Here is a 19,152-nt window from a genome sequence, read left to right on the forward strand (position 1 = left end):
CCCCCTCTCCCGCCCCGCGCCGCCCCGCTCCCCGCGCCGCCCCCTCTCCCGCCCCGCCCCTCCCCGCTCCCCGCGCCGCCCCGCTCCCCGCGCCCCGCGCCCCCCCCGCGCCCCGCACCCCCCCCGCTCCCCGCGCCCCCCCCGCGCCCCGCTCCCCGCGCCCCCCCCGCGCCCCGCGACCCCGCCGCGCCCCGCGCCCCCCCCGCGCCCCGCACCCCCCCCGCTCCCCGCGCCCCCCCGCTCCCCGCGCCCCCCCGCTCCCCGCGCCGCCCCGCTCCCCGCGCCCCCCCGCTCCCCGCGCCGCCCCGCTCCCGCCCCGCGCTCAGTCTCCTCCCCCCGGACCGCCCCCTTCCCTGATCCCGCCCTCCCGCGGCTGCCGCGCGGCGCTCGGGGCGCACTAGGAGCCCCGCGAGGACCGCAGGGCAGAGGCGGGCAGCGGTGGGTCCGAGGGAGGGAGCTGAGGCCGGCCAAGGGGCCGAAGTTTGCTCGCGGCTCCGGGAGACGGCGCCGGAGCCCCGGGCGGTCACCAGCCTCCCCGCATCCTCGTCCGGGACCCGCTGGCAGCCGGGGGGACGCAAGCCGAGGCCCGGTCAACTCCAAGGCGGGGACGTCGAGACGGCAACTTGAGGTGGGAACTTTGCGCTCCGCAGCCTTGCCGGGCACCGCGGAACCACTGACAGGCCCCCGCAGCCGCTAACTCGGGCACGGGGGCAGCTGCACGTGGACGTGGCCCCGGGCTCCCCTGCGGGGACCCGCCAACCCGCCGAGTGCGGAGGCTGGGGCGACAGAGGACCCGAGTGCAGCCGCGGGCGGTGGCGTGGAGCGCGCTCGCCACGGGCGCGGTGCAGCTCCAGCTTGTGGAGGGATCCCGGGTGCGAAGTGGGGGACGTTCTCAGCCAGGGCGACTGGGCGGGGGCGCTGGGGGTGCTTCCTGGGGGTGGGGGAGGTTTCTCTCCACCTCGCAGGATCCCGGTGGGAGGGAGTGTCGAAGGGAGGTGGAAGGGGGGGCGTCTGGCACTTGCTCATTCACTCTATGCTTAGGCACGGAATGGAGCCTCCCACCAGTGGGCTTTATTGAGTCATTCACTAACTCAAGAAGCCTCTTACTGAGCACCTACTGTGTGCTAGACGCTAGGCATTCCAAGACAGCTCTGATCACCGCAGCCTCCAGCATCTGGTAAGGAGAGTGGTGGTCCCCGCGTCAGCTTCAGGGGCCCGATACGCAGGAGGGGCTCAGCCTGGATGGATTGGAGTTTGGGGGTGAGGAAGGAAAAGAGAGTTCATTCATTCATATAGTGAAGAAAGATTGGTTGAGCGCACCTGCTACTTGCAGCGCACCATGCCAAACGCCCCATGTTCATTATTCCATTCATTTAACAGTTACTGAGGCCCCTGCTGGGGAGGAGAGGGGTGGAGTGGGGGCAGGACTGGGTGGAAGCCCCCTGGCAGTTTAGAGAGAAGTTGAGATTACGAGCCAGCTGCTCCCTTGCGGAGGCCCCAGCCTGCCCCCGCCGACTCCAACAGCCCCTCTGTGTGTAGGCAGAAGTCACTGCACAGGCATAGAATGGCCTTTCCTTGGTTATTTAATGCATTCATTCTCAAAGGGAGAAGGGAGTCTGGAACAGGTTCTGACATAGGAAGAAAGGGTCTTCAGAAAGTTCCTCAGAGGAGGTGGGAAGGGGGAGAGGGCTTAAGAAACTGACCTAACCTTACATTGAAGGCAGGCTCCCACCCATAGGGTTTATGAGTTAGTGGTCCATTCAGCAGTCATTTTCTTAAGCACTTGCTATTATTCGCAAGCCTTTTAAGGGTGCCAAGTACCACAGTCATCCAGGTTGATGAGACAGATGCAGAGACCCCCCCTTCACTGACACCTTGAGATAAGCGCAGAGGGAGGTGAGAGGAAGGAGCAGGAGTTGGTCTGATTCATTGTGTGTGGAGGGGGCCTCGAGGGAGGCTTTGCCTCTATGAATCTGAGCAGAGGTTTGTCACAAGGGTGTTTTTGGTACCCACACACATGACTGCAGGGAGAGTCACTATGGCAAGCCTCACTGGAGCATATTTCCAAGGAAAGTTTGGCACTGCTGGAGACCAGCCCCCGAGCTGGGGCAAAGGGAGGGGCGCATGGCCAGAGTACGCCATCCTTCTCAACTGGACTTATCGGGCTCTGCCGGACCTGACATTGACCCGTGTGTCCTCTGTCTCTGAGCTCTGCAGAGGCAACTGCTGAGTGGGGTAGGAGGGAAGTGTCTTTGAAAGATGGGTGAGGCTGGTGGCTGAAGATTGCCCTCAGCAGTCATTCCCTAAACCAGCCCATTCCAAGGCAAACAGGTCTGTCATGGGACACTCTCCAAGCTCACGGGGAACCGTGAGTGTGCTGAAAATCAGACAGCCTTGATTTCTGTCCTGAGGCTTTGGAACCCTGGCTAGGGGCGCCCTGAAACGTGACTGGGGCCGATCTGGGAGCCGGGCTCCGGTCCCACCACCACCTGGAATTCTCTGCACCAGACACACAGCTGGGCTCTGGCAAGAGGTGAGGGAGATGCCCCAGGGAACGGAAGAGCAGAGAGATGTGTCCTGGATACAAGGCTAAGAGACTCCAGCGGAGACTAAGGAATGAGACCCTGGGTCCCTAACGGGTGTCTTGTCTTGACTGGATGTATGTCCTCATCCCCTTTCCTCATATGTGATGAAGAGTCAACATTTCCAGTTGCGAAAGATATAGGAGTCTGGGAATCCATTCCTGATTGACTCATTAAACCCAGAAATGGAGCCCCTGAGCGGAAAATGGTGGCTGGAAAAGCCACTCTAAGTGGAATTAACCAAAGGGGAAAGGCAAGAAAGCCTAGCTGCAGGCACTCAGTCACTGTTGGCCATTTTTGTCATACAGCACACTGTATTTGATTAACAAAATCAGAACGTAAAGTGAATGTGCCACAGATAGGATCATAATTGTGCCTCCGATTTTCTCCTGCTCTGTGGTGAGTTTGCCTCACCCCTGCCTGTCCTCAGGCAGGCTGGCCAGCAGGCACAACCATGCTCTCCTTCCTCACCTCCCCACAGCGCTTACCCCAAAGACTGCATGCGGCCTTAACACTTCCTAGGGGAAAAGAGCTGAGGGATTGTTTAAACAGGTGTCCCCTTCCTGCTGTCTCAAGGTCCGCACCGCTCCCCCAAGCCTGGTTTCCAAATTTCACCCTGCAAGGAAGCAAATAGAAAAGGACCTTCTGGCTCAAAACACCTCCTGGGAGAAGGCAAATGTGCATTTGTATTATTTTGCAGCAGCTCTGTAGGGAGGCTCCAGAGGCCGCCTCTGTCTTTTATATGGGGAGAGGGGGGAATTCTGGCACATTTTCTCAGGGAGATGGAGAGAAGAGCCCAGCTCCCAGAAAATGTCCCCTTTCCCCCAGGAACCTGGACCCCAGTTCAAAGGAAGCAGGACTGAGGTCCAGCAGAGTTGAATCGTGATGAGGATGGATGGCAGGTCGCTAAGAGAGACAGATTCTCCACGTGGGTATAGCATCTCTCAGAGACCCAGCCCGGCAGGACCTGGGCCAGGCTGATGGCTGGATTCATTTTGATTAGTGTTTTAATTGGGGATTAATGCAGCATGACCAGCCTCTTAGCCCAGCCTGGAGCCCTAACCCTGACCAAGGAAGCCACGCAGGCAGGGGTGGGGTCACCTCCACACCTGCTCAGAATTAGGCATTGACACAGGTTGAGAGGCGTGGTGGGAGGAGGAACCAAAGCTCTGCACCCCACCTGCAGTCAGACCCAGGAGCCCAAGAAGAAATCCTTTTCTTTTAGAGAGTCGCCTTGGAGGATGTGTTACTTCCCTACTGCCACATATTACCACCAATCTGTGGCTTAAAGCAATACAAATTTATTACCTCTAGTTTTTGGAGATCAGAAGTCCAAAACAGGTATCACTGGGCTAAAATCAAGGGGTCGGCAAGGCTGTGCTCCTTCTGTGGTAGAATCCGTTTCTTTGCCTTTTCCAGCATCTGGAGGCTTCCGGCCCCACATCACTGACCCTCCTGTGATTACGCTGGGACCACCAGGTAATCCAGGACTGTCTGGAGCTTCTCCCCATCTCAAGATGCTTCCTTTAATCACACCAGCAAAATCTCTCTTGCCACGTAAAGTAACATATCCTCAGGTTCCAGGAATTAAGATGTGAACATCTTTGAGGGACCATTCTTCTGCCTCCCACAGGGACATCTCTAATCAGTTATGTTAGGATGGGGAAACTGAGGCCCAGCCGAGTAAGGGACTTGACTTCAGTTCCAGGTGAGAGGGAGAGCCATCACTGAAGTTCCACCTTTGGAAGGTGTCTTCTGTTTCCTATTCTTCCTCTAAGAAAGGAAATATGAGGGGAGGGATCGGGGGTAAGTTTGCTGCACCACAGCCATTTCTAGCAAATGCAGCCCTTAGGAGGTGTTGGACACAGCTCCATGCACTTACAAGGTGGTTGCGATGACTATCCCAGTTTATAGCTGAGGACGGTCAGGCCCAGAGAAGTGAAGTCACTTACTTAAGGGTGCACAGCTAGTAAATGGAGCCAGGCAGCCTGGCCTAAAGGCGCCACCCCTCACCCTTGGCTGGTGCCTGTCTCCACCACAGGAGAGCTCTTCTGCCCAGAAGCCAAAATGGCATCTCAGAATTTGACAAAACCAGGTGTTTTGTTGATTTCTAACTCGTACTCTGCTCTTGTGCAAATGCACAATAGGATTTACTAAAGATGCTTGCCCCGGCTATGGCAATTTTCTGATTCTCCTCATCCCCAAAGACCTTCCAAAAGCTTGTTCATCCAAAACAGAGACGAGAGGCCCAGTCCCTGGCTCGCTGCAAACGGTGGAGACATATCCCACCCCCACCAGGAGCCGGTGGTGATCCAGGGAAACAGGCAAATGCAGTCAAAGAGGTCTGGTTGATTCTGGCTTCATCCCTTATCACCAGGGTCCTGAGTTTTCACTTCTCAAAGCCTCCATTTCCTCATCTGTAAAATAGGGGAGTTGCTGGTAATGCCTGCCTCTTAGGGAAGGACGTGGGTCATGCAATTAAGGCTTTTACACACCACCTGGCACTAAGTGCGATCAAGGGAGACAGTGATTATTACAGCACTATGAGTGTTTAGCTCTCTCTCTCTGCATTCCCCCCTTCCGCTCAGAAGAGGGACAGAGAGCTTCGTCCTAAGGGATGGGCATAGGATGGAAGAGCACAGTCCCCTCCAGTTCCCCCCTCCTACTCCCGCAAGGCTCCTCCCCCCACCTGCCTTCAGACCCTGACCACGGAGTAGCTCATAGTGGGGCTGCCACTCAGAACTTCTTACCGGTTAAAGGAGCATTTATCAGTGGAAGTGTGTACTCAGCCCTTGGTCATTGCTTATAACCATCACCTTTCTCCCAAAAGGAAGGAAAAGAGAGTGTATGGGAGTGTCGGTGGATCTGTGGGCTCAGGAAGGGGAACTTTATCAAGGTATTCATTCCCAAGGCAGGTTTTTCTCTCAAACCAGAGAGTTTCCACTTCTCCAGTGAAGCTCCCAGAACGCAGGAGCCACAGAGCCTTCCAGAACCCCAAGGACATTGAGAAGGTGGTCAAGGGACTCCCAGCCAAAGCCCAGAGCAGCTCTTGCACCCCCAGCCCCTGTGGGGTCTCTAGGCATTCGTGGCACCCACTTTCTCTCTCTCTCTCTCTCTCTCTCCCCTCTCTAAGGGAGCCTCCAAAATGCCCATTCCTGAGCCTCCCCCTCAGGCATTCTGGTTGAGAAGGTTTAAGGAGGGGCCCTGGAATCTGTATCTCCACTGAGTACCCAGGGCTATTCGGAACCCGGTAGCTTGGTTGTTCTTTACTTCTTGGATTAAATCCCAGAGTTGTGTTAGCTGCACTCTCCTTCATGGCACTCTTTGTCATTGGCCTGTGCTGGGCCATATCATTCATTGTCCCCTTGGTCCCATGCTTGTTCCCCTTTCCCTCCCCTCCCTGTGGTTGATATAGACCCTTGCATGTGTGTGAATCTTTGTAAAATACGTAATGTTGTGTGTGTGTTCAATTATATAAATAGCATAATGCTATAAACTTCTGTTTCTTTTTCCACTCGGCACCATGTTTTTAAGATGTAAATGTGTTCCTAAACCGACATCTAGCCCATTGCTTCTAATTCCTGTGCCATTTACAGGAGTCCACCCTCTGCATCGACCATGATTCACTTGTCCCACTCCCCATCCCACCCTGGAATGGACGCTATGGGACATCCTAGCACCACCCACAATAAGGGACACATACTCCTGTACCTTGTTCCTCTCTTAGATTGGATTCCCCAGAAGCAGATCCTGAGTCAAGGATTTGAGTGCAAATAATTTATTACTGACAATATCTGCCAAGACCTGCTGTGGACCCAGGTCTGAGAAATCTACCCAGGAGTGAGATTCTTGGGTCACGGGACACCAGCCTCCTTCATTTCCCTCAGCACCCTGGTGGCTTTCCCAGAGGCTGCATCAGACCACATTCCCTCCAACAGTGGGCTCTGGGGGCCAGACAATCCTGGGTTCAAATCCCTCCAGATCAGATCAAAAAAGGAGTCACCCTTGGCTGGTGGAGGGAGGGGATGACAGACCATCTCTTTTAGCTAATAATAATAATAATAATACAGCGGGTGTCCGTTGTGTGGCAGGCATTGGGGTAAGCATGTCACCCCTGTCATCTGCTTTAGTCCTCACCACAACTCAAGGAGACATAAACTATTAATATTCTCATTCTTCAGATGAGGAAACTGAATCTCAGAGGTAAAACATGACTTGCCCAAAGTCACAGTGATTGGCCTTGACCCTGGGTCTCCTGCTTTCAGAGCCATTAGGCTCTTGTGCTTCCCCAGGTTGGGGTGATCAGCAAGTTGTCCCCCAACTGGGCTTCCTAGACCCTCAGAGGCAAAATCACTATAATGTATTGTGCTCTTGAAGTGACCCAACACTGTAGAAAACTTTTCAAGGACCAGATTTTTTGGTGAAGGTATCAGACTGGGTGAAAAGTAGCATAATTTTCCAGAAGCAGGACTCTGATTCCTGTTTAATCTATGACCTTCATTCGAGACGCTAGAGTCTGGCATGTGGGGCCATCCCCCTCCCACACACACACACACACACCCATCAGACTGGTTATAAGGAGAAGTGTGCCCCTTCCTCCTTTAGCAGGTTCCAGTGTTTGACCCTTCCTGGGACTCTGGCCCTCCACGAACAAGCGGCCTGAACGACGCACACTTTTTCCCTCGTTTCTATACTAAACTGTCTGCTGAGATAGGATAACTTTCCACACAGGATACTGACGCTTTAACTCACAACCGGCACAGTCGTGAGAGAAAGAAAGGGGGAATTGCTAATTGGGGGAGCTTTCTGCTGGAGGGCAAGTGGGGAGGGTTGAAAGAAGAAACTCCTCAAGCGAAGAGAGTATTACAGCTGTGGGGGTTTCAGAAGCGCTCTCTGGGGCTCGCAGGAAGAAAGGAGTGGTCCTTTGCTTCCATCACCATTCTCGCCAAACAGAATGTCATGTTTCCTCTTATCTTTGGTGGCAAAGACACAGCCACCAAAGATACAGCAGAGCTGAAAAGCGATATCGCTGATGTAAAGTGCCTAAAAGGGACTCTTCTCGTCCTCCGGGGGATTCTGGCAGGCTTTGCCTGAGGAGATGGGTTCCAATTTTAGATAAAGTTAAAAACATTCTCAATGCTCTAAAATCAAATCATTTTTATTTCAAACACAGTTGTACCCTAGTTTTCCAAAACCCAACCTGTGAAACTAGCTCTCCCCAAAGATAAGTGAGTGGAGTGATGATTTGTTTTTGTAGAATTCATGTTAGAAAAGATCCCTTTCTCAATGTGGAAACTCCGTCGGTCCTATTAAACATTGTTTCTCATCCATACAGGTTCTGTGTGTGTGTGTGTGTGTGTGTGTGTCTGTGTGTGTGTGTGTGTGTGTGTGTGTGTGTGTCTGTGTGTTTTCCCTGAACGTGTCCAGGGCACAGATTGACACTCAGGTATTAGAAATGGGTATCCATGTGGAATTGATAGAATTTACTGGTCTCACTTGCTTCCATGGGGGATTGGGTCGGGGGAAGGAATGGGGAAACAAAGGATTAGACTCTTATTACTTTTTTAATGGATTGGCTTGATTCTGGAGAGCTCTGTTGCTATAATCTAGGGGTCTCAGACTCAAATGCCTACAGGAGCCAGGAAGGAAACATACATGAGTGAAGTAGAGTGGCATTAGGACGACAACAAGGCGGGGTGGGGACGGTGGTAGTTGGCAGCATGCATGCCCTGCCTAAAGAGGACAGTTATTTCTCGGCTGGAATTTGGGCCAAATGTTGTCAGGTAGTTTGGTTTTTCAAGTGAAACCAAGAATATGGATTTTTACATGAAATTTTTCGAAATCTTCTCCAAGCCAGGCAAAATATTTGTGAACCAAATTCAGCCCATGCGCTATGAATGAATAAGCAATCTCAATCTAGTAGCACAAACCCTCGGCTTTGAGGGTTGAGAAGGAAGGAATCTATGGAAGCTGACATTTTGACCTGAGTTTCTCAGAAGTGCCCTCGTCACTCTGGCCTCACTAGCAGGAAATGTACTCATTTTCGACGAGCACTTCTTTGCGCTCTGATGCTGCTGGGCACGGTGATTGAGAGGTGAGTGAAGTACAGCTCTTCCCCCAGGGAGCAAGCAGCCTAATAAAGGAGCCAGGCTTGCACACAGATAATTCTAAATCTGGGTGGTAAGTGCAGTAAAGATAAAGGCGCCAGGACGGGGGGAGTGGAGGGAGCTCGATTTAGCTGGGAGAGCCAAGGAAGGCTTCCTGGAGGAGCAAGTGTGCCTGTCCAGTTCACCTTCGTATTCTCAAGATGATGTTTGCTGATACGTGAGCAAACATGGCACTGTTGTCATGATTGTGCATTTCTCTGGACAGTGCCTCTTGTTTATGGCAAATGATACAGGTTTTCCACTTATGGGAGCCATACAAGCTGTCCCTTTCAGATAAATATGAGCAGTAACAATAGACGATTATTGAGTACTGTCAGGTGCTCTTATGTAGATAATTCATTGAATTGTCTTGATAATTCTATGAATTACACGATTTCACAGATGCGGAAATTGAAACACATCAAAATTGAGTTACCTGCCTGGGCCATGAGGCTCCAAAGTCTATGCTTTGTGTATGTAACCATGACACCAGAGCTCCTCCTCCTCGTCACTGTGGACGTTGAGGTCTGGCTCATTCTCTGACCTGTGCATTAGAGGACAGTTAGCAGCATCGTGGCCCCTATTTACTAGATGCCAGTAGCATCCACCAGACATGACAATCAAAAATGCCTCCAGACATTGCCACATGTCCCCTGGGGGACAAAACCGGCCTTGGTTGAGAACCACTTGTCTACACTAAGCTACCTTTCCGAGCTAAACGAATACAAACAATTGAGACTAATGTACAATAAAGTGTTCATAAATAATACAGATATTGCGTGGCAATCTACTAGGACGTCAGCTGTGGGGGTCATGGAACACGTCTGAGTCTGTCCTTGACTGTGACTCGGCAGGGATTGGAGCAGTGCCTGGCACACAGTGGCATACAGCAGCGCTCAGTACATGTTTACGGCATACATGAGGAAGAATTGTGACGTTTGGGAGATGCTAATGAGAGTGTTGCTCTTTTCACTCTTAAGGGAATGCCTTCATCTGCTCGGGCCGCCATAACAAAATACCTAGAGTGGGGGACGCAAACTACAGACATTTGTGGCTCACAGTTCTGGAGGTTGGAAGTTGGAGATCAGGGTGCCGGCGGGGTCCGGTTCTGGTGAGGACGCTCTTCCTGGCTTGTAGGCGTCCACCTTCTCACTATGCCCTCACAGGGTACAGAGGGAGAGGGCGCTGGTGCTTATAAGAGCACTGATCCCATCAGGAGGACCCCACCCTCGGGACCTCATCGAAACCTAATCACCTCCCTCAGGCCCCACCTCCTGCAGGGTCCCAACCCGGTTAGAGCCTCCTCCTCTGAATTTGGGGGACACAGTTCGGTCCGTAACAGCAAGTATCTGCAGAATCAACATTGTCAGCTGAGACTCGAGCCACTTTCCTCTCTTGCCCCCACCCAGGCCCGAGAGGGATGTGAAGGCCCAAAATGACCCTCTTACCGGGAGACAACTCTGATTACGACTACAGCGCCCTGAGCTGCACCTCGGACGCCTCCTTCCACCCGGCCTTCCTCCCGCAGAGCCAGTCCCTCAAGGGCGTCTTCTACCGCCGGGCCCAGCGGCTGCGACCCCAGGACGAGCCCCGCCAGGGCGGCCCCCCCGAGGACCGCAGGAGGCGGATCATCATCAACGTGGGCGGCATCCGGTACTCGCTGCCCTGGACCACGCTCGAGGAGTTCCCGCTGACGCGGCTGGGCCAGCTCAGGGCCTGCACCAACTTCGACGACATCCTCAACGTGTGCGACGACTACGACGTCACCTGCAACGAGTTCTTCTTCGACCGCAACCCGGGGGCCTTCGGCCTCATCCTGACCTTCCTGCGGGCGGGCAAGCTGCGGCTGCTGCGGGAGATGTGTGCCCTGTCCTTCCAGGAGGAGCTGCTGTACTGGGGCATCGCCGAGGACCACCTGGACGGCTGCTGCAAGCGCCGCTACCTGCAGAAGATGGAGGAGCTCGCGGAGATGGTGGACCGGGAGGACGAGGACGAGCCCCTGGACAGTGACGACCAGGACAGCGAGGGCCCGGCCGAGGGGGAGGGCCGCCTGAGCCGCTGCATGCGGAGGCTGCGCGACATGGTGGAGAGGCCGCACTCGGGGCTGCCCGGCAAGGTGTTCGCCTGCCTCTCGGTGCTCTTTGTCACTGTCACCGCTGTCAACCTCTCCATCAGCACCTTGCCCAGCCTGAGGGAGGAGGAGGAGCAGGTAAGCGCCCACAGCTGTGTCCGGAGGCTCGCTGCACTGAGGGAAGGCCTCTGAGGGCAGGAGACAAAGCAGTCTGCTAGGCCACCTCCTCCCAGAAGTCCACCTTCTTCACTGTGTACATTGTCACCTCCTCCAGGAGGCCTTCCCTGACTGCGCTGGCTCAGTGTAGCTTCCCCAGTTCCTCCTGATAATCATGATTACATGTTGTGGTCCACCTCCACACTCAAAATGAGCTCCAAGCCGGTCCTGGTCTCCCTTGTGCCCCCAGTGTCTAGAACCAGGTGCTGCACGGCAAGGCACCCCACCACCCTCTGTTGAATGAATGAGTGAAAAATGGATGATTTGACTTATGATATACCTGGCCCTGAGCTAAGCACATGACAGACCTCATCAAAATCTGTATCACTGACTTAAGTCCTTTCTCAACCTTCCTAATTCCTTTGTATGAAAATAGTCCCAGAAACATTTTCTGGGCCTGGACTATAATTTGCATTGATAGGTATGTGTGCACACGTCTTCGTGTTAAATAAGAGAATACTCTAGCGCCTGACACAGGGTATGTGCTCAGTTCTAGGGCTACCACTTAGGCAGTTAATGGAGCCAGGGGCTGGGCTCCTACATCCTATCTTCTCCATGAATCTATCAGCAACCCTGTATGGAAGGTATTCTCACACCCACTTGACAGATGAGAACACCGAGGCAAAGCAGTTTGCCCAGACCCAGGTCTGACTGACTGCAAATTCTGTGTTCTTAAATGTGGAAGGGTGAGTCCCACATGGCAGCCTGGGACCTAATACAGCCCCACAGAAGTGTGTGATTTGTCCACACTGTGCTTCCCCGAATTTTGGCTGTCTACATTTAAAAATGAGGTGTTTTTCATTTAGAAACCCAAACTCCCATCTTCTCTTAAAAAATCTATACAGTTGGGACCCCTGGCCTGCCATCCCACGTGGCATCTTTCGGTGGGAGCTGAGTCCACGGGACATTTGCTCCCTGGTTCAGCCTCCTTCTGTGTGAGACCCTTGGAGTCAGGACCCCTTCCCCACACATGGGGGTTCTGGAAGCAAGTTTCAAGACAGACCGAAAGATTCAGACAGGTACAAATTGCATAGGCATTGGAGAAGTAGGTATGGTGGTGTGAACTGAACATAAATATGACGCCAGCCAGCATTTTTTGAGCACTGACTGTGTACCCTGTCTCTGATTGAATGTTAGAGCTACTCACCACGTGAGGGTTTTTCCACATGCATATATTACGGAGGAAGTAGCAATACTATTGTATTTATAACCCACAGACGGTTTCTAGCACTTTTTTCTATATTGAATTTTAAAAATGAGTAGTAAGAACTCAACCAATAAAATTAACTTTTGATATGCATAAGGGGTAGTGATGAAGTGAGCAGGGCTAGAGCCAGACGGCCTGAATTTGAATCTTATTTTGTGCACTCTGGCTGTGTATCTCTAGGCAAGTTACTTAACCTCTCGGTGTCTCTTCACCTGTCCAAAGGGGCTATAAACAGGCCCACCTCACAGTGTTGTGAGGATTCAACGAGTGAGTCCACGTGAAGTGGTTGGAAAAATGCCCAGTGCATGACGATGCAGGAAGTGCCAACTGTAAGGATTATGATCACCTGCCAAAAAAAAAAAAAAAGGAGAGAGAGAGAAAATACTCATCTGAAACCTGGCTGGAAGTCCCTGTACTTAGTATAGATTTCATTTTAGCTTCAACATATGCGATCCTGATTTCATCAGGAAATTACTAATAAAGCCGCTGCTTTATTCAACTTCTGATACTTGCTTTTTAAAAAATTTTAGTAATACCTGACCTTTTCATGATTCAGTGAAAATACTGTTCTTTGACTTCAGTTTGGGGACCAGAGGGGTTCACTGTTTCACTTCTTCCTTGAGCACACATTTGAGTGCCTACTGTATTCAGGCACCACGAAGGAGGCAGGGTGACCAGGATGAGTCTTCCATCCTCAAGGAGCTTCAGGTCTAGTGGAGGGGGGACAGTGACAACCCCGTGAGACGCAAGCCAAGGAAGGTCTGTGAGGCGCCTACCAATTATGCTGGGGATGCTTGGAGGGAACGCACTCCAGGTAGGCCGTTCCAAAAGTTTGAGACCTCAGAGCCCGACAAGCTATTATTTCATCTCTCCAGCCTCTATCCTATTTCTAGAGAGAGAGCTATCAGAGTAGGACTCAAAGAACAGCTGTGCCTTGGAACCAGCAAGATGCCCCAGACTGGAACCATCTGTACCTTCCCTCGCTGCCAAAGCCCCCTTTGAGCTCGAGGTCCAAAACCAGTGGAGATGGTCTACCATCCAGATATATTCCAGAGAGACAAGCTGGCAGCCCACATGCCAAATGCAGCACACGGATGTGTTTGAGAGGCCCATAGAGTGTTTTCTTTGTACTGAATTATTACGACATTTAAAACCCAGGAGATGTCATGTAAAACTGCAGATTTGCAGCTTCTCTTGAAAACCTCAATGAAGCACTCTCAAGCCTGAATTAGTGATTCCAGGAGAGCAATCAGGATGAGCAGGACGGCCACTCTCTCCAGCAGGCCTCCACTCCACCTGGCCTTCCTTTGCCCACGTGGCCCGTTTCCTTTGCCCATCTGGCTTTGAGCTGGCACCCCTGTCTAAATGCAAGTCCAGTGCTTTTCCATTCATCCTGATAACAAATATGAATTGCTGTGTGCTGGTCTTTGTAGACAGACAATAAACATAATCAATAAATAACTTATAGCGCATATTAAAAGGTGATGAGCATTATGGACAAATAGAGCAGAATAAGGGAAATTGGGGTACAGGACAAAGGGAGGGGTGACTTTTTAAACAGGTGGGTCACAAAAACCTCCCTGGCCAGGTGATATTGAAACAAAGAGCCGGAGGAAGGAGGACAAAGCATTGTGGGTGTCTGGGGGGAAAGGAACACTGCAGGGGGGGTAGAAAGTCAAGGCCAGGCTGGGGAGGTGAGCCTGGGGTGTTGGAGGGGCAGTGAGGAGTCCCGTGAGGCTGGAGGCAAGGAAGTAGGAGAAGTGGTGGCAGGCCACATGTGTCCCAGAGGTGGGGGACATGCGCTATCTTGCTGAGCCATAGCGGGTGCTAAGCAAGGGACAGGGACAGGATCTGATGCATGTTCTCAGGGTCCCTCTGCTGTGTGTGCAAAATGGATTGTAGAGGAGAGGAAATCCGGGGAGAGGGTGCCCACAACTGTCCAGGCGAGAGAGGATAGGGCTGGACTAAGGTGGGGGCTGTGGACATAGTGAGAAGTGGTTTGATTCTGGAATCATTTTAAATAAAGAGCCAGTGACATGCCCTGAGGATTATGTGGGCAAAACCCACAAGGAGCGGTGGGAGCACTGCTCACTAAGAAGGGGACCAGAGGTGGGCGGGTGAAACCAGGAGTGCAAGGCAACTCAATCTTTGTTCCCACCACAAAAAAGAAATAATAACTATGTGCTGTGGTAAAGGTGTTAGCTCTATGGTGGTAATCATATTACAAATGATGGAGGTACCATGTCAGCACATTGTACGCCTTCAACTTTATGTTACATGTTCATTATATCTCAATAAAAAGAAAAAGAAAAGAAACTCAGGAGGCTGGTTTAGGACGTGATGAGTGTGAGATGCCTGTCAGACCCACCCCTCCTCCCCTTCCTGCCAAGGGTGACGCCAAGGAGGCAGCCCATCCAGGATCTGGAGTTCAGGGGCGAGGCCTGGTCTAGAGAGAGAGATGAGGGGTGGTCAGCATCAGGATGGCACTTCGTACCCTCGGTCTGGACGCAGTCACCAGGGAGTAAGCAGGACTAGAAAGAGGCCCCAGGGCCACACAACACAGACAGGCAGGTTGGCGGTGCCCAGACCACCTTTCACCCGGGAAACCCAGCACCCCTCCCAGGGCCTAGCTCGGCGCTCCTTGCTGGTGGGACTGCTGACCTTTGCCTGACCTCTGCCCTGACCTCTCCCCTGTCCCCCAGGGCCAGTGCTCCCAGATGTGCCACAACGTCTTCATCGTGGAGTCGGTGTGCGTGGGCTGGTTCTCCCTCGAGTTCCTCCTGCGCTTCATCCAGGCGCCCAGCAAGTTCAGCTTCCTGCGGAGCCCGCTGACCCTGATTGACCTGGTGGCCATCCTGCCCTATTACATCACCCTGCTGGTGGACGGCGCCGCCTCGAGCCGCCGCAAGCCGGGCACGGGCAACAGCTACCTGGACAAGGTGGGGCTGGTGCTGCGGGTCCTGCGCGCTCTGCGCATCCTGTACGTCATGCGCCTGGCCCGCCACTCCCTGGGGCTGCAGACGCTGGGGCTCACAGCCCGCCGCTGCACCCGCGAGTTCGGGCTCCTGCTGCTCTTCCTGTGCGTGGCCATCGCCCTCTTTGCCCCCCTGCTCTACGTCATTGAGAACGAGATGGCCGACAGCCCGGAGTTCACCAGCATTCCCGCCTGCTACTGGTGGGCCGTCATCACCATGACAACGGTGGGCTATGGAGACATGGTACCCAGGAGCACGCCCGGCCAGGTGGTGGCGCTCAGCAGCATCCTCAGCGGCATCCTTCTCATGGCCTTTCCGGTGACCTCCATCTTCCACACCTTTTCCCGTTCCTACCTGGAGCTCAAGCAGGAGCAGGAGAGGCTGATGTTCCGGAGAGCCCAGTTCCTCATCAAAACCAAGTCGCAGCTGAGTGGCATGTCCCAGGACAGTGACATCTTGTTCGGAAGTGCCTCCTCGGACACCAGAGACAAGAACTGAAGCCAGAGGACACAGCTCGCCACCGCCACCGCCGCCGCCACCCGGACACCCCCCAGCCCTGTCTGCCCTCTGCGTCTTGAAGCTATTGCTGTCACTGCAGAAGCCTTCAAAGGCACGCGCTGCTTCTGACTGCGGCCCTGGCATGGGACTGGCTCCAACCACACCCCGGGCAGGGCGTCCACAACATCCGCGATCCCGCCCCTCCTCAGCCAGAAGTGAAGCAGAGCTGGTCCTGAGCCCAGCACACAGCCGGGACGGTCCCCACCCACCGCCACCCACGGCCCACCCCAGCCCCCAAGCCTGTTTCCCTCGACAAGGAGATGGCTTGTTCTTTCCACCATGTAAATAACATGCCAGCAAAGACTTGCTGTATGGTTCTGCCTAGAGAAAAACAAATACAAACAGCCTCAGCAACATGTCTGTCTTTAGTGTGGATCATATACAACTAAAGAAAACCGATGAAAAGGAGAGAAAAAGCCTCCCACGGGGCTCTCCTAAGAAAGGAAGCTGTTTACCAGCAGAACCAGCCAGCATAGGTGCCGGAAGTAAAAGGGTCTGTTTCCTTGAGTCCCTCAGGCCTGGGAGAGCCCCAGTGGGCTTGGAGGGAAAAGGAGGGAACCAGTACCCTTGGAAAAATTGCCAGTAAATACTACATCCCCTCTCTCTTGTTTTTCTTTGACTCCTCTCACCTCCGGCCTCTCTCCCTTTTTCCTTCTCCCATCCTCTGTTCTCTTCTTTTGCACCTTCATGCCTATGTCTTCAAACTTTCCCCTCAAGGTGTCCCTAAAAGTTTAATGCATAGTGTTAAGGGGGCCTGTCAGCATTACTGACTACATAGGTGAAATTGCTTCATTTTATCTTTTAAAAATAGTGTATATTTTTAATTCTACTCCACATTTATTTTAATACTTGAAAAAAATGCTTCAAATCATTTACCTATATCTAAATCTAAACCTGGAGTGAGGTTGATGCTTTGGGAAGTTGGGCCGTGGTTCCCTGGGCAGCCTGAAGCACAGTCTGAAAACCCCCAAGGCCTCCCTGTGTCCCCCAAAGACTTAGAGAGCACCCACCCAACTGGGAACACCTTCCGACCTTATATAATGTGGACAACCCACAGTAGAGGGGACCCCAGGCCAACCCACCAGATTTACTCAGCTCTAGGGGGTCAGCGCCCCTCAGTGCCAGGCACAGGGAGGGGGCTTCACCCCCAGGTCGCTGTCACAAGCCTGTCTTCACCCTCACAGATATGGCAGCACCACTTTCTTCTTCATCCTTGGCCACAGCCCAAGCCCAAGGATGGGCCACAGCCCATCCTCTGCCCGCAGCATGGCTCTGAAACAAATCCGATCACGTGAAGGCCCTGCCAGGGCTGTCCATCACGCTGAGAATAAAACCCAAATGTCCTACATGACCTGGGCCCTGCCCTCCTCTCCAGCTCCAGCTCCCACTTCCATTTCGCTCACTCCACCCAACCACACTGGCCTCCGCTCTGCTCTTCCCACACACCCAGCCCATTCCCACCTCAGGGCCCTCACACCTGTGGATCCCAATGCCAGGAATGCCCTTCCTATAGGACACTGCATGGCTGGCTCCTTCCGTCATCTCCCTGACCACCTCTCTAAAGAGTCCGCTCCAGCACCCTCACTACCACCACTCTCTCCCCTTTCCTTGCTTGATCTTTTTCATCCACTTATTGACCTCTAAAATCACCTCGTTAATTTCTCTGCCGCTCAGTTATGGTCTGTCTCCAGCAGGAGGAGGCCCATGGCTCACCGCTGACCCCCAGCACCCGGCACAGGTCCTGACACCTAGTAGGTGCTCAAGAAACACTTGTTGAATGAATGAATTAAAAATGAAGGGAAACAGGAAAGAGGGACAGAAAGTAGAAAGGCATCTGCTTTTAACGTTGGCTGCAGGCCCTCAGAGCACCTCTTTCTCTCTTGGAGAAAGGGTGGGGCACGGCCATCTCAGCACAATACACACGCAGTGTTGCGGAGTGGAAATATCACCCGAGTCACGAGGGCCTCATTATATGCTCCCCTGACACCTGCTTCCATGACTCACGCCTGCAAAGTAAGTTTTCTGACTAATTAGCTCTACCTTCCCAGCCCGGTGGATGTCATAGTGATTGGGCACTGCTGTCACGGTAATAATACCTTAGATTTATGGAATGACCTTTTCCCCCCTCCAAAGTGGCTATGAGAGACAGGAGACAATTGAAAATGCTAAATAGCCGGAAATGTGACACAGAAAGAGAAGCCCTTTAAAATTCAAGGGAGTGGAGAGCAAATACTGTTTGAAGGAAATGGGGCAGCACTAGGAGGGGAGCGCCCCCACCCTGAGGACGGAGCCTGTAGCTGCAGCTGTGCCAGGAGGAGTTGGGATCACTGAAGGTCAAGCTCTCTGGCATCTTCTTGCACCTAGATTCTGATTGGAGCAGGTGGCCAAAGCAGATGCCCAGACTCAGCACCTCTCAAGACCTCCCTTGAAGGACAGAGGGGTTTACATACTGACCTGCACACTCAGGATGGGGCTTGAGGGCCCTTGATCCTAATTAACAATCAGGAGGCCTCAGGACACCTCACTCGCTGTTTCTAGGTCTGTGATCAATTTTATGATCATGGCTTTTTCCCATTTTTTTTTTTTTAGCCATGTGAAATCTGATGGAGAAAAATCTAGCTATAAATCTGATCAAATAAAGGCTGTTCTGATTGAACCATGGACCACAATCCCTTGCCCCTGCCCTGTGGGATCTCCCTTTGACCCTGGTATAGGTGACTAACTCCAAACAGCAGGGAAAGTGTGTGAAAATCACAATTCTAGGGGAAGCAGCAAGTTCCCAAATTTGGGTGATTTTTTTTTTAGGCAACATGGTTATGCTCAGCACGTCTATAAGACTCACAGTGGGGGCTGGGGAGACTATAACAACACAGATTCTTAGACCCCATCTCTGAACAGGACTGGGACTTCTCACCTGTGGGCTCAGAATTTCAGGGGGACCCAAAAAAAAAAACTCAGTGATTAAGGTAAGTCATATTTTAATGCTGTATTTTTAAAAACCAAGACAAATGCCAAAAACCCACAATGAACAAACTATCAAAATTTTCTTTTTTTTTTTTTTTATTTATTAGTTTCAGGTGTACAAGACAAGGTAATACTTAGACGTTCATCATTTAAAAAATATGGAACGCTTCACGAATTTGCGTGTCATCCTTGCGCAGGGGCCATGCTAATCTTCTCTGTATCATTCCAATTTTAGTATATGTGCTGCCGAAGCGAGCACTCAAAATTTTCAATAAAGACAGGATCAGCCTTTGTACTTGCCTCTCCCTAGTACTGGTCCTGTTCTGCCACCCCTGTCAGCTCCGGTGAGATAGCACTAATCGGCCAAGGGCATCTCTCAAGAAGCGCAGGTGGGAGACTTTAGCACCTGCCACCCTCAGCTGCTGGGCATGGG

At 52.7% G+C, this 19,152-nt stretch overlaps 1 protein-coding gene across 2 annotated transcripts; it reads left to right on the forward strand.

The window, feature by feature from the left end:
• Positions 1 to 331: 331 nt before the first annotated feature.
• Positions 332 to 18,723, forward strand: KCNG1 (potassium voltage-gated channel modifier subfamily G member 1). 2 transcript variants are annotated; one of them, XM_081033300.1, is made up of 3 exons: positions 332 to 628; positions 10,138 to 10,937; positions 14,925 to 18,721. In XM_081033300.1, exons 2-3 carry the CDS (start codon positions 10,164 to 10,166, stop codon positions 15,693 to 15,695), a joined length of 1,545 nt encoding a protein of 514 aa, XP_080889426.1. In that variant the 5' UTR covers positions 332 to 628; positions 10,138 to 10,163; the 3' UTR covers positions 15,696 to 18,721. The 2 variants fall into 2 exon arrangements, with proteins under 2 accessions (XP_080889426.1, XP_080889427.1); XM_081033301.1 differs by lacking the exon at positions 332 to 628 and adding an exon at positions 1,043 to 1,177 and having other exon boundaries at positions 14,925 to 18,723.
• Positions 18,724 to 19,152: the final 429 nt, after the last annotated feature.

This window comes from Rhinolophus hipposideros (assembly GCF_964194185.1).
Source record: "Rhinolophus hipposideros genome assembly, chromosome: 22".
NCBI classification, from domain to species: Eukaryota; Metazoa; Chordata; class Mammalia; order Chiroptera; family Rhinolophidae; genus Rhinolophus; species Rhinolophus hipposideros.

What these genes read in the sequence shown, in the direction of transcription:
- KCNG1 (XM_081033300.1), top strand. Translation starts at nt 10,164, where the DNA reads ATGACCCTCTTACCGGGAGACAACTCTGATTACGACTACAGCGCCCTG. An exon ending in TGAGGGAGGAGGAGGAGCAG is followed by an intron (nt 10,938 to 14,924) that starts GTAAGCGCCCAC and finishes CCTGTCCCCCAG; the next exon opens with GGCCAGTGCTCCCAGATGTG.